This window comes from Chrysemys picta, chromosome 6 (assembly GCF_011386835.1).
Source record: "Chrysemys picta bellii isolate R12L10 chromosome 6, ASM1138683v2, whole genome shotgun sequence".
In the NCBI taxonomy this organism is placed as follows: domain Eukaryota; kingdom Metazoa; phylum Chordata; order Testudines; family Emydidae; genus Chrysemys; species Chrysemys picta.
In genome coordinates this window covers 44,100,422-44,117,399 of record NC_088796.1, presented here as the reverse complement: position 1 = coordinate 44,117,399, position 16,978 = coordinate 44,100,422, and the positions used below count along the sequence as shown (strand labels likewise).

The 16,978-nt window shown below is 45.1% G+C and overlaps 1 protein-coding gene across 2 annotated transcripts in view; it reads left to right on the top strand.

Annotated features, from left to right (window-relative positions):
* Positions 1 to 2,085: 2,085 nt before the first annotated feature.
* JMY (junction mediating and regulatory protein, p53 cofactor) overlaps positions 2,086 to 16,978 on the top strand; it is a 142,247-nt gene continuing 127,354 nt past the window's right edge. Inside the window, exon 1 of one of the 2 annotated variants that reach the window (XM_005286437.4) lies at positions 2,086 to 3,954. In XM_005286437.4, coding sequence (XP_005286494.3) covers positions 3,028 to 3,954 — 927 coding nt within the window. In that variant the 5' untranslated portion in view covers positions 2,086 to 3,027. The remainder of the gene's footprint in view (positions 3,955 to 16,978) is intronic. The other variant, XM_008174618.4, reaches the window with a different exon arrangement.

Sequence of the window (16,978 nt, the reverse complement as noted above, 5' to 3'; positions counted from 1 at the left end):
GACCTGCTGCCTTCGCCTATCTCTGGGCTGCCCCTCTGCAGCTCCAGTACCATTTTTGGCCTTTTAGCAAGGCCTGCAGCCTGGGGTTTTACCAGGCTGGAGCTCCCAAGCTTCCTCTGACCTTCCCCAGTACTGCTCCACCTCAGGTACCCTTCTCAGCTCCCAGGCAGCCAGGTCCTTCTCTCTCATAAGCTAGAGAGAGTCTCTTCTACTCTTTGGCCCTCAGCCCTCTTATAGGGCCAGCCATGGCCTGATTGGGGCGTGGCCCCACCTGTGGCTGCTTCCCCCAATCAGCCTAGCTTTCCCCCCCTTCCCAGCCCTCTCCCAGGGCTGTTTTAAGCCCTTCAGGGCATGAGTGTGGTGACCATCCCGCTACAAGTACAAAACGTATATCATCCTCAGCCTAAGGATCATATATATGGTCCTATCTCTGGCTGTTTGCTATTGAGTCAACACTTCCCTCACTTTTCCCACCAACTCCAAGTTTTGGCATTCAAGAAGTCACCATAATTTTCCAGGGTACATGAGATTGCTTTGTACAGTGTCTTTGGTCTTCCATGTTTGGAGAATGTTCAGGTTTGCAGAGGCTATCCTCAAACTGTTTCCAAAAATAGGATTTTTTAAGAGACTTCTAGGACTCCTGTCATTAGAGAAGGGATCATTTAATTACTTATTCTGCTTCTCTGACAATCTTGTTTGAGGAGTGATTCTTACTCATGTACCACCTCCCCTCAGATCTGAAATGGGGGGGGACATTTTTCAATTACTGTTTTTTCTCTAATGGTCTTGTCCTTGGGGGCTCTATTATTGTTGTTACATTTAAATTTGAGGCAAATTCTGTTTCCCACTCATCCAGGAAGTGAAAGGGGACATTCTAAAGGGCACCATGACACTGGCAGTAGGTCTCAGACTAAGGGTGAATTCTCAGTGCCAAAAATCTTTGAAAGCTAGAGATTTCACCCAGTCTCATACTAAGAAACTGAGACTCAAAAGCAGGAATCCAGTCAAATTATATCAAAAGAGAAGCAGAATTACAGGTGACTAGTTATCCCTTTTTTGATGCGGTTCTTACAGTGCAATTGTCCAGTTTAGATATAGTATGTTCTGCATTTGGAATTACTTGAAGCGTCAACCAATGCAGAATAAAGTTGTCCGCCTTTAAGTAGGGCAGGCAAACGTGAGCATGTAATTGCTGTGCCTTGGAGCTCTCAGTTTACATCAAGATATCATCTATAAAACCACCCAAGACTTGGCTATTTCAGCGACTGCTTCTGTCCCCAAGTCCCATCATAGAGGCTGCTATCTGCCAGAGTGCTTTTGCTACCTATCCATGGACATGAACTCCTAAAGGCAGGACAGGGGTGAGCATTCTTGCTGGAGGTCCCTTGACTCTGGAAATTACCCTTTTGAGGTATTCCAGCACCTCAGTTTGATGGTTTTACGATGTCATGCAGGATGCATGTATTCAGTTTCTAGTCAGGAGGAAGGGAGGGAATACCAGCAACAGACGTGGACTTTATTTATCTCAGTCACTGGTAACAGAGGCTTGTTTTTAACTTGTGCAGTAGTTGCCCAGGTATCACAATGAGTAACTCAATATAAGGAAATAAAATAACCTACATAAAACACCAAATCCTTTCCCATTTCTCCAGGAAAGACTGTATTTGGGGAATGTGAAGAGTACCAAAAATCCCAAACCAACCGCACCCGCCCTTAGTGAATGTGGCTTCATTATTACAGCATGGGATTTAAATGTCCTTCAATGCCAATTAAGTCCTTTCCTGGGCTGGGTGACTGAAATAGAAAAATACATTTTAGGTGTGTCCTTTTTGAAAAAACAAGGGAAGCAATTTTGGAAACGAAAGTCTGTGTGAGAAGAGAGGACAGTGGAGGAGAAAGTGAAACAGCAGGATGGGTTAGTGATTAGTTGCTGTCTCTTTGACTCCTACACGGAGTAGCAGCTAATGAGGAGAGAATCCCTTGACGTTGTTTTGGGATTACAGATTTGCGGCAAGGAAAAACAGGATGATATGCCAAGAAACGGAAGAGAAACTAAATCATGGGACCCAGAGAGACAATGGGTTTTCAAAGACAAAAGGAAGCGTGAAAGCCGAATTGCCCCGGAACTGACAGAGATGGAGGAATTGACCCCTCCTCCCTTACCCCCCATTATCCCAGAGGCGGCAGCGCCCCATGGCACTTTCGCCTGGACATTCCATCCGCCAGAGCCAGCAGCTGTGGAGTCGGGGGGAGGACTGACTTCGAATTACCCCTCGCTGCAGGGAAGGCGAGACTCCAGTTAAATCCCCCCCGACAGAGGCGATTAGGAGGGTAACGTGTCACTCAAGCCTCAGCCGGTACAGGCTCTTCTCTCCCCAACTGTTGCTTTTGTTTCCCTCCAACTGCGCCTGCGCCTGCGCCACGGACAAGCCGACCCCGGCTCCCTCTCGCCTTGGCCGTTGGGCCGCAGGGATTCTGAACGCCGCACGTGCGGCTCCTCGCGCCCCTCAGCTGAGCCTGACGTAGGCTACGGACCGGTGACAGCGTGAGGAAGGGGAACAGGAGGAGCATCCCCGTGGAGGAGGGGGGAGCTCTGTCTGGCGGCGTGGGGCAGGGGAGTAGCGCCGCCCGCCCGCGCCCCCCGCCGTTCACAGGAGCCGGAGGAGGGGCGGGGACAGCAAGTGGCTTGGGGGCGGGACAGGACCCTAGGGCGGGGTGAGATGCCGCAGCGGCCGCGTCGCTTGTAAACAGAGCCTGCTTCTGGCCCACGTGATTGTGCGAAGTACCTGTACGGGGAGCTGTATTGTCCGCGGCGGCGCCCGCCCGCCCGGTGCAGGACGATACCGCGGCGGGAGGCGGGGCCGGCGCAGCCCGCGTCGCGCGCGCTGGGCGACGAGCGGCACCAGGAGGCCGAGCTCGCGAGCGGCCGTTTCCCCCCGGCGCATCCTTCTCCCCCAAGATGGCTGAAGGCGGGCAGTGAGCCGGCGGCGGATGCGGATGCCTAGCGCGGGCGCGTAGCGGGGCACTATGTCCGCCTTCGCGCTGGAGGAGACGCTGGAGGCGGACTGGGTGGCGGTGAGGCCCCACGCCTTCCTCGAGCGAGAGAAGCACAAGTTCGCGTTCATCGTGGCCTGGAACGAGATCGAGGGCAAGTTCGCCATCACCTGCCACAACCGGACGGCTCAGCGGCAGCGCAGCGGGTCGCGGGAGTTGCGCCGGGGCAGCCCCGGGGGGCAGGAGCACAGGGCCCTTGCCCAGGCTGGCGCCCCCGCGGCCCGCCGGACCCCGGCCTGCGGGGCGGACTCCAGCCCGGCCAGGAGCTCCTCGCATCCCCGCGCGGACTCGCTGCTCCGGAGCACCGAGAAGGGCGCCGCGGCCGGGGCAGAGGCGATACTGAAGAGCCCGCTGCGGACGAAGGCCAGTCCGGTCCGGAGGCCTCCGCGTAGCACGGAGGCGGCGGTGCCGAGCCCAGCAGGTGCGGCCGAGGAGATCGAGGTGCTGGAGTTGGTGAAGGATGAACCCGCGACCCCGCTGCTCTTGCTGCCGGGACCCGTCCAGCAAGGTGCCGAGCCGGCCGCAGACGCGGACTCCTCGGGGGAGGAGTGCAGCTGGGCCGGCCTCTTCTCCTTCCAGGACTTGCGGGCCGTGCATCAGCAGCTGTGCTCGGTGAACTCGGAGCTAGAGCCCTGCCTGCCCGTCTTCCCTGAGGAGCCCTCGGGCATGTGGACGGTGTTGTTCGGGGCCCCGCAGCTGTCCGAGCAGGAGATGGACGCGCTGTGTTACCAGTTACAGGTTTATCTGGGCCATAGCTTGGACACCTGCGGATGGAAGATCCTCTCCCAGGTGCTCTTCACCGAGACCGACGACCCCGAAGAGTACTACGAGAGCCTGAGCGAACTGCGGCAGAAGGGCTACGAAGAGGTGCTGCAGCGGGCCCGCAAACGCATCCAGGAGGTGAGGCCCCAACACAGCTAGGACCCCTCTGCATAGCCTCCACTTCTTTCCACTCTGTGCTGCTCCCTGTAACTCTGCTACCCCCCTCACCACCCCTACAATTGTACAAGTTAAATAGAAAACTAGTGTAGAAAAGGAAAACTCCACTTTGGGTGTAGCTAAAAGGTAAAACTTTGGAGATGGAAAAACTGGGCTAGACCTTGCTGGATCCAGAGCCATATTTGGATTGTTTCAAGTGCTCGTGGTGTCAGGGGGCCAGACTTCTGTGATGTCCTAGGAGCAGCTAGGTTCTAAACAGTAGAATTTAGAGGTTTGTGAATAAAAATTTGCTGGATCGGGCGAGACGTAAGTGCCAGGTATATGTTTTTTGCATTGTTCTTGCGCTAGGAAGTGTTGGAGTCTGGATTTTTCTGTTTGAGTGAGATTAGCAACGTGTGTTGTCTAATTTGACAGTCCAGTTTGGGAGCTTGAGGTAAAAAATTGTAGGCTCCAAAAGACTCTGGGTACAGATATGTGTCTTTGCAGTGCTAGTGAGCAGTCTCTGGATTTTTGCAGTAGAATTGGAGTTGCATTTCTCTTTAGCTAGAAGAATTCTGGGATTTGGGATTTAAAAAAGACCTGGCTCAAGAAGAATCTACTTATGTTACTGTTGTCCCAGTTTGCAAAAAGGTCTACTTTTTTTTTTTTTTTTTTTTTTTTTTTAAGGTCTACTGGGACCTGCTATTTTTGTTTTGTTTAGAGAGTAGAATTTGGGGGACTGGAGTTAAAAATTAGCAGGATCCAGGTACAAGATTTTGTTTCTCCAGTGCTATTGGGCTGAGATGTGTCAGGATTCAGATTTTTCCAATGTTGTTACACAAATTTTTATTTAGGTTGTACAGTGTTGGCCAGAAAACTGCCAAGCTCCAGATGCCAGATCTAGATTTTAGCTAAGCTCGAGTGCTGGGATGCAATGGGGTCTGAACTTGTTTAGTGCCATAGAAGCAGCCATACTTCATTCATGTCATAGAATTTGGCTGGTGAGGGCCAAAATAGGATAGATCCTACAGGATCCAATTGCTGGATCTGGGTTTTTTTTCACCCAGTGAATGGAGTCATGGAGATCCACAACATGCTCATTTGGAGGGTCATGACTGTCACCACAATGCAGTATTTTCATGCATCGACACCTCATTACAATGCCATGTCAGAATTGATAATTGTGATTTTTGTGGCATTCTTACCAAAGGGGCCCGAATTCATCCTTTGTGTTAATTGGTGATATGTCCTTGATGAATTTGGCCCAATGCTCCTCTTCTCATTTTACTTTCTTGTCCACAAGAGAGGAATAAGAATCAGCCTAGAGGCTCTTGGCCATTTGCTTAGCACTCTTTTTGTATGGCACCGTGTAGTACAAAAGAGGTGCCTATGAGACCAGTGGCCTCTGAGAGCCATTTGTAAGGCCTTGAACCTTGTTTGGTGATAAAGCATTGGTTCAGTATGAGTCCTGATGAGTCTCCACCTGTGCTGCTTCTCCACCAGAATCATAGGCAGAAAAAAAAATTAAGTGTTCAAATAAGCTGTCTTCAGTCAGATTCGGATGCTATCAATGTCTTGCGTTCTTGATGAATGTGTATAATTTGGTGCAGACAAAATGGCATGGCAGCATGTGTGTATTTGACCACAGTACAATCTTTCCTCCCCATGGTAACTGAACTAATTGCATACCTAATGTCTGTACAGTTGTATCTCTGTCAGTGCCTATTGTGTAAATCAATCATCTTTAATTAAAAAGTGCTTCATGTTTAAGAAAGGAGACCAACTGGTTGACCTGCTCTTTCACTTTTGGCTCTCAGGTTTCGGCTTCCCTACTTATTGAAGCAGCTTGCTTGGTAATAGCTTCATTTTAAACAAATAGTTTGTATCATTTGGCTTTGTAATTTTAAGGAAAAAAGAGGAACAGATAATGGGGTATCCAATATTTGTTAATAGAAAACTTCTATCTTCAGAATTACCTATGCCTTGGAGACAGGCTTGGCTCTTCCCCTGAAATGTAAACCTGCAGGATCACATTTCATATATTCCCTTTCAAATTGCCTTTTCCATCTGTACTTGAAATCTACTTATCACTGGATAGGAATATTAGATTCCTGCAGTTTTGTATGGCTATATATTTTAGAGCTTTGAGGGGCAATGCTTGAGTGTTCTTAGCATTGGGCCTGGTGTGTGTTATGAAACCTGGTAAATGTAGATGGTTTTGGTTAGTGTACAAAAGATTTCAAATGGTACTTAACATCTTAAAACATATATTTTTTAAGGCTTATAAAAAGTTACATGAAAAAATGTAAGATAAATGCAATTGTGCACTTTAAGATGCTATAATATTACTTCTAACATACTTGTAATATCCCTAAGTGTAAATTCTGTTAATCTGAAGGGAGTATGGGGCGAAGCAATCTGAGCAAAAAACACCCCCTTTGTCTTTATTGTTGTAGTGTCCCACTCTTTGCCATCTGTTGCTTTTCATAAGTGCTACAAGATCTAATTGATCTTTACAGCAGTTAATAATTGGTGCTGTTAGTGCTAGGCATCTTTCTTTGCCTGAACTGTAAAGTTTTAATAAACCATAAGCATTTCTCTCCACTTGCAGTGACTATTGCAACAAAGATCCAAAATAAGGAAGACAAAAATAGTTGTACAGGAAGGATATAATCAGCATTGTAAGGATTTGATTTTTATTGGTTAATGTCAGTAAATGTCAATTTCACACAAACTGCTGAAAAAATAATTTCCCTGGATAATACTTGAAATGTACAGCGAGACAAAATAAGAAACATGCTGCTTGAGAACTTTAGAGTTCTAAGGATATTTCCTTTGTATATTTTGATGTAATAATTTGTTTTAAATTATAAAGCTTTTACTTTTTGAATCTCATCATGTCATTAAATAATTGTCTGACTTCCTCCCCCAATGTTCCACAACTGTGAACATCTAAATAAAAATCAGAAAAAAAGGCTTAAAATCGAACAATGATATTATTCATGGAAAATATATAAATATCAAATTCTGCCAAGTCTATTTAAAATTATTTTAATTTGTTTTTATTTTGGTCAAGAAATGCATTTTACTATAGAAGTAAGAATGTTTTTGCTGGTCTAAGCTGCATCTACACTAGGTGGGTTTGCTGTATAGCTGTACGGGCAAACTTCTAGAGTAGACTAAGGCTACGTCTACACTACCCGCCTGAATCGGCGGGTAGAAATCGATTTCTCGGGGATCGAATTATCGCATCTCGTCAGGATGCGACAATCGATCCCCGAATCGACGCTTGTACTCCACCAGCGCAGGTAGGAGTAAGCGCCATCGATGGGGGAGCCGCGGAGGTCGATTTGCCGCCGTCCTCACAGCGGGGTAAGTTGGCTCGGATATGTCGAATTCAGCTACGCTATTGACGTAGCTGAATTTGCATATCTTAAATCCACCCCCCCACCCCACCCCCGCTGTAGTGAGGACGTAGCCTAAGCCTTGCTTTACTCCCTCCTGCTTAGCCAGCTCTGAAGTGGAGGATCTGGGGAGATGCTTATACTACATGCCTACTGCATCTTCTCTTTTATGGGGTCCTTCAGTGAATAGTTTCTTTGCCTTTCTCTGCTGCTGCTCCTATCTCTTAACTGCAGCAGCATGAAACTGACACTCTTGACAGTTGCACTGCTGCCAGCAAGGCTCTGAATTGTATTTGTGCAACTGGCTAGAACTTGTTAATTTCATCCTGCTACTGCTTGGTAAAGTTACCAAGCAGTTGAAGGGGCATTGCTGTAGTCTACCAGCAGATGCAGGAAGATCACTCTGCTTCATTTGTTTACATTCTGTTTATATTTGGGTTATTTTCATGACCTTAAAGTCTAGAAACAATTTTAATGAAAGCTTAAAGTCAGAAGTTCTGTTATCTACTGTGGCTAGTTTACCACTGTTTTGGGGCTAATAGATTTTATTTTAATCTCTTCCCCAGTTTAGTACACACGCAGAGCGTTTTACTAAGCAACTGGATTGTTTTATAAATCTCAATTTTTCAACTCTTGGTTTAATTTTGCTTTTGATTCAAAGTGGCAGACCTTAAAAAAAATCTTCTGTCTGAAGTCTTATGTTCGATTGATATAAATAACTAAGGTTTTTATCACTGAAAAAAATTAATTCTCCCCCCCCCCCCCATTTGCATACATCTTGTATTTGATAATAGTGCATGTGGTCAGTCATACTGTTTTCTTTGTAGAGTCAGTGAATTTATTTTGTATGTGGTTGGCCTTTTATGTGGCCATAGAGGAGAGAAACAAACAAAAAGTCAAGTTACAATACTGGCAGTGAATTATTTCACATCTTGCAGTTGATTAGATTTAACAGTGTTGCTTTAAAGAGATGCTGTCAAAGTAGGAGTTAATGTATCAACTTCAGTGTAAAACAATTCAAATACGCTGCTACCTCGATATAACGCAACCGGATATAACACAAATTCGGATATAACGCGGTAAAGCAGTGCTTCGGGGCGGGGGGGGGCTGCGCACTCCGGTGGATCAAAGCAAGTTCAATATAACGTGGTTTCACCTATAATGCAGTAAGATTTTTTGGCTCCCGAGGACAGCGTTATATCGAGGTAGAGGTGTAGCAGTTAACAACTTTGTATGGATTCTGTCTCATGCACGTTTGAATGTTTTTGCTTCTGGTAAAGGAAGCATTCTACAGTGAAAGCAGTATAGTGAGAAAGTGATGTGTTTGCATGATAATTCCAGTAACTTAAAAACTAAACCATAGTTATTTGACTGCTTACTAACAATTTGGATTTAGCTTTGACATAAATGTATCTCTTAAATATGTAGCCAGGCACTCTGTCTCTTCTCATAGTTCAGTGCCCTGCTGTTTAAAGCAGAATGTTCCCCTTTTATATCCATTCTGGATTATCAAATAGTTTGTGTATAGAATCATTGTGCTTGAATACTGCAGAAGGTAAAGATAAATCCTGTCTAGTAACTGTAATGGTTAAATCTGAAAGATTTGCAAGACTTCTTGTAAGAGGAATAAAACATACCTTTTGTTTTATACTTCTCTTTGATTTGAAATTCAGAGGGTTCAAATCTTAGGCCAGGTCTACACTAACCCCCTAATTCGAACTAAGGTACGCAACTTCAGCTACGTGAATAACGTAGCTGAAGTTCGAAGTACCTTAGTTCGAACTTACCTCTGTCCGCACGCAGCAGGCAGGCTCCCCCGTCGACTCCGCGGTACTCCTCTCGTCTAGCTGGAGTACCACAGTCGACGGCGAGCACTTCCGGGTTCGACTTATCGCGTCCAGACAAGACGCAATAAGTCGAACCCAGAAGTTCGATCGCTCGCCGCCGAACTACCGGGTAAGTGTAGACCTACCCTTAGCTTCTTTATTCATTATTCTGAACCTTCTATATCAGTGGTTCTCAAACTTGGGCCACCGCTTGTTCAGGGAAAGTCCCTGGCGGTCTGGGCCGGTTTGTTTACCTGCCGTGTCTGCAGGTTCGGCTGATCGCGGCTCCCACTGGCCGCGGTTCGCCGCTCCAGGCCAATGGGGGCTGCAGGAAGGGTGGCCAGCACGTGCCTCGGCCTGCGCCGCTTCCTGCAGTCCCCATTGGCCTGGAGCGGCGAACTGCGGCCAGTGGGAGCCGCGATTGGCCGAACCTGCGGATGCGGCAGGTAAATAAACTGGCCCGGACCGCCAGGGACTTTCCCTGAACAAGCGGTGGCCCGAGTTTAAGAACCACTGTTCTGTATGACTTTCTGTGGTGGTAGTCATCAGTTAATAGGGTGGTGTTTTTTTTTTTTTTTTTTTTTCTTCAGTTAAAGTAAGAGAGCAGATTAAAGCCAGCATTGAGCACTTTGAAAATCCCAGATGTAGATGATTGACAATAGACCTCAAATACTTGTTGGCAATAGTTTTATTAGAAACCAATATTGTCTCTCTGCAGTCTTGATTCAACACTGAATATTTGAATAAATGAGCTTGAAACCACTGTAGGTGAGTAGTGTAGCTTAGTTAACATCTGCCAGTTTTTTTTGGCACAGTATTTTATATGGAATTAGCCAGTGGCCTCATTCTATTGTCTACATCATAATTAGGTTTGGTAGAATTTGATTTTTATTTTACATACATTTTGATGGATAATATCAATATTTATTTTTGAGCATTTTTTATTTTTATCCATTTAAATTTTCACAGATGTGGGAAGGGGGTCATAAAATAATTTAATGACAGATTGAGATTGAAAAAGTTAAAACTCTATAATTGTTAAAATATAAATAAATATCCTTAAGTTCTCAAACAGCATTTTCTTTAGCCATCTGTAAATTTTGATTGTTGATTTATGTATATGATGAAATCAACATTTACCAATAATTTAATCTTTCCAAGACCAATAATAATGTGCACTAATTAGTACCTAGTTGGGAGCCCTAGTCAGAGAGGATTTTTTTCCAGAGTTGTCCTTACTCAGCTGTCTTTTTCACTTAGGGCATGTTTTCACTAGCAACGTTAAAGCGCTGCTGTGGCTGTATAGTCACGGCACCGGAGCTGGGAGAGAGCTCTCCCAGCACTATAAAAAAACCACCTCCAGGAGGGGAGTAGCTACTAGTGCTGGGAGTAGAGCTGTCTACGCTGGGTGTGCTGTCTACACTGCCACTTTACAGAGCTGAAACTTGCAGCGCTCAGGGAGGTGTTTTTTCACACCCCTGAGTGAGAAAGTTGCAGCGCTGTGAAGTGGCAGTGTAGACAAGACCTTAGTCTGAGTTACAGTTGCTATCTGTATACAGGCCCATTGGCATTTTTTTCCAGTTTATCATGGACTAGTCAAAGCTTACAAGTGCCTTACAGAGTCAAACCACTTAAGATCTAGTTTTCCACCCGACTCATCCTGCAACTGTTTAACACCTCATTGAAGATACTGAATGATGATATCTGTAGATAAATAGAAATCACAAATGGAGTAACTTTCCCATCTTGCAAACTAAAAATGCAAATACATCAACACTTTTCTTTTTCAAAATGAACATCTCTGCACTTCTGAAATATCAAGAGTATTTTGTTTAAAGATTAATGTTATGTACAAGATATATACATATGACTTAAAATGTTATCAATTAAACAAAAACATTTTAATGTTGAGAGTGAGATATTAACTTGAAGGCATGGAAACATTTGACTGAGGGAGATATAGCGCTTACCCTAAGGGAACATTATAAAAAATTTTTGGGCTTTAAGTAAAACTTCTGAAGTTCCGTATAGAATTATTTTGTCCTTTTAAGTAGCAATCTTTTGTTGTTTAAAAAAAAAATTGTTCTGTGGGCAGAAACAAATTGAAACAATTTTGGTATTTGAAGCTGTAATACCCTATCTTTTCTCAGAGGTTAGGGTTATTGTAAATGTGATTTTGCTTTCTGCTGACAAAGTAGAGTGTTGGGGAAACCAACACAAGAATGAGCTTCTTTAAAAATATACAAAATTAATAGTTTTATGCACTTCATCTGTAATAGATGAATACATCTTTGATAAAGCATTCTCACTTAAGCTTAGAAATCCTAGTACTTGTGGAGGCTTGTGACCATAGGTTAATCAGAGTTCTGGCTTGCTGCTCTTGTTCCCAAGCATTGTAGGGTTCTTGGGCCAGGTCTACACTACAAACTTACATCAGTCTAACTTACTATGTTGCTCAGGGGTGTGAAAAATCCACCCCCCTGAACAATGTAGTTACACTGACCTAATCCCCGATGCGGACAGCGCTGTGTTGATGGGAGAGCTTCTCCCGTCCACCTAGTTACCACCTCTCAGGGAATCTGGACCTGGCCAATGACAATATTCCTATGCTTATAGCCGCATGCTATATGTTCCATAATATTTGTGAAGGGAAGGGTAAAAGCTTCGCTCAAGGCTGGACTGCTGAGGCTCAGCGCCTGGAGGCTGAATTTGAACAGCCAGAGACCAGGGCTATTAGAGGGCCACAGCGTGGGGCCATAAGGATTGGGGATGACTCGAGGCAGCAGTTTGAAGCGGAAGGCCACTAATATTTGATGCTATGCTCTGGGAGTGCAGTGCTTGTAATGCTAGGAGGTGATTGTGATTGGTGCAGACGATGCACTAGGAAGGTTTAAGAAAATTGCCTGTTGCTTTGCAGGGCTCTGTTTGCTTTCAATTAATGGAATAAAGATTGCTTTCAAACCAACACAATTATTTTATTAAAAAAACAACAACTGGAGGAGAGAGACAAACACAAAAAACCACATCAGCACTGTGGGGGAAGGGAGGGTCCCAGGAGGAGGTGGGGTCCTGGGATGGTTAGATTTGTGTATGTCCAGGTATCATATGCAGCCTTGTCCTTTGGAGTACAGTGCAGAGAGTACTGTACTTCAGCAGGGCTAAACTGTAGCGGATGGGTATTGAGTGCAGTGGGTACTGGGAGTCCGTAGGGCTGGACTGTGATGGGGGGAGGAGTGGAATGCAGTGGGTACAGACTGGATCCAGGAGGTTGAATGTGTTGGCGGTGTCTGGGGGGCGCGTGGTAAAGAGTTTTGCAAAAGTGGCTGAAGGGGAGGGAGGGCGGGTATGGAGCTGTTTGGTTTGTAGTGCTAGTAGCGCCTGGAACGTGTCCGCTTTCTGCTCCATAGCTTACAAGAGCCGCTCCATGGCTTCGTTCTGGCGCACCGCGTTCTCCTTTCGGTCCCTCTTCTCGCTGTCCCGCCACTCCTTCAATTCATGTTTTTCAGCTGCGGAGTGCACCATGACATCACGCAGAAAGTCCTCTTTAGTTCTTCGTGGTTGCTTTCTAATTCTGCACAGCTGTTCAGCTGCCGATAACAAAGAGGGAGGCTGGGCTTCCAAGGTCATATCTGTGAAGCCAAAATGCAACATTTTACAGAAGCAGTATTGTTTGCAACACACAGACCACTGATTCAGTGATTTAAAACACTATTCACATACCTGTCACTAACTGGCTGTCTCCAGGCAAGCACACATGAGCCACAAGACCTTCAAAATGGTGAGTAACTGCAGAGGCAGGAGAAATCAGTGTTCCAGGACCATACTGTACACTGGGCATGTGCTTCTTGGGGAGAGCCAGCACTTTGGGGGGGGCCTTATAATCATTCCTGTCCCCAGGGTAGAGAAGAGCTCCTGGCTGCATGCATCTCTGACCTCCGAGTCGTCCGCTGCCTCTGGGTCCCCTTCCACATCCTTGTCCAAGATTTCCTCCTCCCGACTCGGTCGACTCTTGACTGGCACGCGAGCCACCGAAGTATCCGCAGTGGCCTTCGCAGTGAGGTTGGGTCACCACCGAGTATCGCATCCAGCTCTTTGTAGAACTGACAGCTCGTGGGTGCAGCACCCGAGCGGTGGTTTGCCTTCCGTGCCTTGTGGTAGAAGTTCTGCAGCTCCTTAACTTTGACCCTGCACTGCAGTGTGTCCTGGTCATGGCCCCTTTCTGTCATGCACCGTGAAATCTGTCCATAGGTATCATAATATGGCTGGAGCACAGCTGGGACTGGACAGCCTCCTCTCCCCAAGTGCTGATGAGGTCCAGCAGCTCGGCATTGCTTCAAGCGGGGGATCACTTGGTGCGTGGAGCAGGCATGGTCACCTGGAAAGATGCACTGAGACCACTGCACGGGTCACCAAGCAAACAGGAGGGGACTTTCAAAATTCCCAAAGAATTTAAGGGGTGGGGCTCACGGTTGTTCACCTGAGGGCAGGGCAATAGAGTTCAAATAGATGACCAGAGAGGTGAGAACAGGCATTGTGGGACACCTCCCGGAGGCTGCTGCAATCGACCAGGCTGTAGCCCCGACGCAGAAAGCTGTACGCCTCTCATCGGGGTGGTTTTTTTTTTTTACAGCGCTGCAACTGCGCAGTTTCTGCTCAATAAGTGGCTTGGCAGTGTGTACACCTCGGGAGTTACACTGCAGAAAGCTGCTTTACTGTGCAGAAACTTGCCAGTGTAGACAAGGCCTCAATTGCTTGGTGTTCCTTCTCTCTTTCCACCTATTGCTGTGTTGCTTCCCACTCTCTACTTTCTACTTTAGTTTCCTTCCCTTATTCCTACATCTTCTTTCCCCCTCTTTTATTATATGTCCTGCAGGGCTTAGCTTTAAAGTCAGTCCTTTCCAAGTGGCTTACAAAATCCTGTTTTTGTTTTGTCTTCTTCAGACTCCTATCTCTGAGATATTGCCACATAGGTAGACTCTAAACTAGACAGCTGGTTCTTTCCAGTCATTGCATCTTTTTTTTTAACAGCCATTTTCCTTTATAGTATGTCAATAGTATGCTACAAATGGCCAGCAGGGCTTAGCTGTTATATAGCTTTTTATAACTGTAATATTGCTATAATAGAGATGGAGGAGCCACTGAAAAACAGAATCTTGTACATGGCTGGACCTGGCAGTTTTCCATAGGCCACTATGTAGTCTTTGCCAGAACACATTTTGTACATCCTTTTCTCTAATCTAGTACACTATTGTTGGTACAATTCTAGTCTGTTTAAAATAGCCGCTTTTAGGGAAGAACATCTGCAAAAGTATAGGCTTGATCCAATTAACTGATAATTTTATGGAATTCTCTTGCTTTTCAGATGACAACATTTATGACTAAAGAATATATTGTTGGGAGAGGAAAAGTTAATTTTGAACTTCTTCAGTCCCACCCAGATTATCCTCCGGATGTTTGGTATTTTTGTTAAGAGAGTTTTTAGCATGCATACTAAAAAGATCATCTGCTAAAAAGAGGCTGTGGATAGATAGGATAGGTGGGGTGCCTTTGTTAGGGAAAATTAACATAGAATGTATACTATATAAATGGCTTGAGTGCTTTGTTTAAAAGTCAGGCAACTCCTTTTAAATATGGCCCCACACCCAGTAACTTCTTATAATAAGACCAATTATTTATGTGGAAAATAAGTCTGCATTTCAAGTCTTGGGACCTGCTAATTCTATTGTCTAGCTTTTAGTGTCACAAAGCCACTACAAATGGCAAGAAAATCAATTCTTTTTGAATTTTGTGATTGTGGTGTATGTACATTTTATGCAGGTTTGGGCAGCTCCAATACTCAAGAGGTCAATAATTGAATGTTGTTTTTTCCTTCTTTTTAGAGAAGAGCATCAAATGACTTAAGGGGGCAGTATCAACTTAAAAAAAAAAAAAGACATTCTTTAGGATTGTCAACAATATAGTGGTTAAAGGAGAACCAGCTGATCTGAGGTCTTTCAAAAACACTTTGATAAAGTCCTTCACAAGAGGCGATTAAGGAAACCTAATAGATGGGGTAAGAGAGAGAATACCATGTATTTAAAAACTGCTTAAGAGATGGAAAACGGGGCTAGACTGTCACTATTAACCTTTTGCCATGTTGAAAATTGGGTGCACAAATGTTTTGTACTAGAACCAGTGTTCAGTGTATTAGTGATCTAAGAAAGAGGGTAATCCACAGTTGCAGATTTCGCAGAATTGTTTAGGCTCATCAAGATGAGATGACAGAAACTGTCAGAGAAATGTTAACAAAGACAATATACCTTTGAACGATGCACTTGAACTACTCACCTACACCTCTACTCTGATATAACGCGACCCCATATAACATGAATTCGGATATAACGCGGTAAAGCAGCGCTCTGGTGCGGCGGGGCTGCGTGCTCTGGCGGATCAAAGCAAGTTTGATATAACGCAGTTTCACCTATAACGTAAGATTTTTTGGCTCCTGAGGACAGCGTTATATCAGGCTAGAGGTGTACTTTGTAGGGTACTAAAATTCACAGTACCAGTCAGAAAAAAGATTTTGATGTTAGCCTGTGTAGCTCAATGAAAACCTTCTCAGCTTGCAGTGCTATTTAAAAGCAAACAATGTTAGCATGTAAAGAGTGGGATGGAAAATATTACACCACCATTATATAAATTGATGGAATGCCCTCCCAGAACTCTGGAAACTGAGATTTGTTGGTGATAGGATAGTCTTCAAGGATAGCACTAGAAGTACTATTGCTTGAATTACCTAAAACTAGACTATAAAAGGTAGATCGACTAGATGACCTAATAGGTTTTTCTGCGCCATAAGTGGTATGAATTAATAAGGGTAGGGCTCTTTTCTAGTTAAGGTACGTTGTCTAAACTTGCAGAGCTACTGAAGTCAGAGGAAGGTGGATCTAAACTTGGGAGCATAGACTGGGAAAATGGTTGACAATATTTTAAATGGTTAATTGAATTAAAACAAGTACAACTTAAATTTGTCCTTGGTGTAAATGGGTGCATATCCACCGAGTGCTGTATAGTAGTACTAACTTTTCCCTTTAATGTCCTTGCAAGCATCTCCGTGCTCATCTCTTGACTTTCATCTACACTTCTCCCTCCTCAGCATAGGTGATGGCTGTGGTAGGGTCATGTGTTTGGTGTTTCTTGTATTTTTGGGTAGCAAAACTTTTCAACTGGTGCAGGTCCATTGGTGGTAGCAAGAGATCTGATGTGGACAAGGTTCTTATGACAGCTGGTGTTTAACACAGTGTTGCTTAAACCTGCTTTGAGAAGGTCTAAGGGTACATCTACACTACAGGGGGGAGTCGATTTAAGATACGCAAATTCAGCTACGTGAATAGCGTAGCTGAATTCGACGTATCGCAGCCGACTTACCCCGTTGTGAGGACGGCGGCAGAATCGACTTCTGCCGCTTTCTGTCGGCGGCGCTTACTCCCACCTCCGCTGGTGGAGTAAGAGCGCCGATTCGGGGATCGATAGTCGCGTCCCGATGGGACGTGATAAATCGATCCCCGAGAGGTCGATTTCTACCCGCCGATTCAGGCGGGTAGTATAGACCTAGCCTAAATGACATGGTGTTAAACACTGGTGGCCACATCTACACTAGGACTGTCACTAAGATAACTTACATGAGTGTTGGCAGTGGTGGAAAATTTTTTGTAATCAAAACCCTAGCATAGAGAAGACCAACATTTGCTTCTCCCCACATTCTGTTCGTTCTGCTTTCCTTTGACCTGTGCTGTT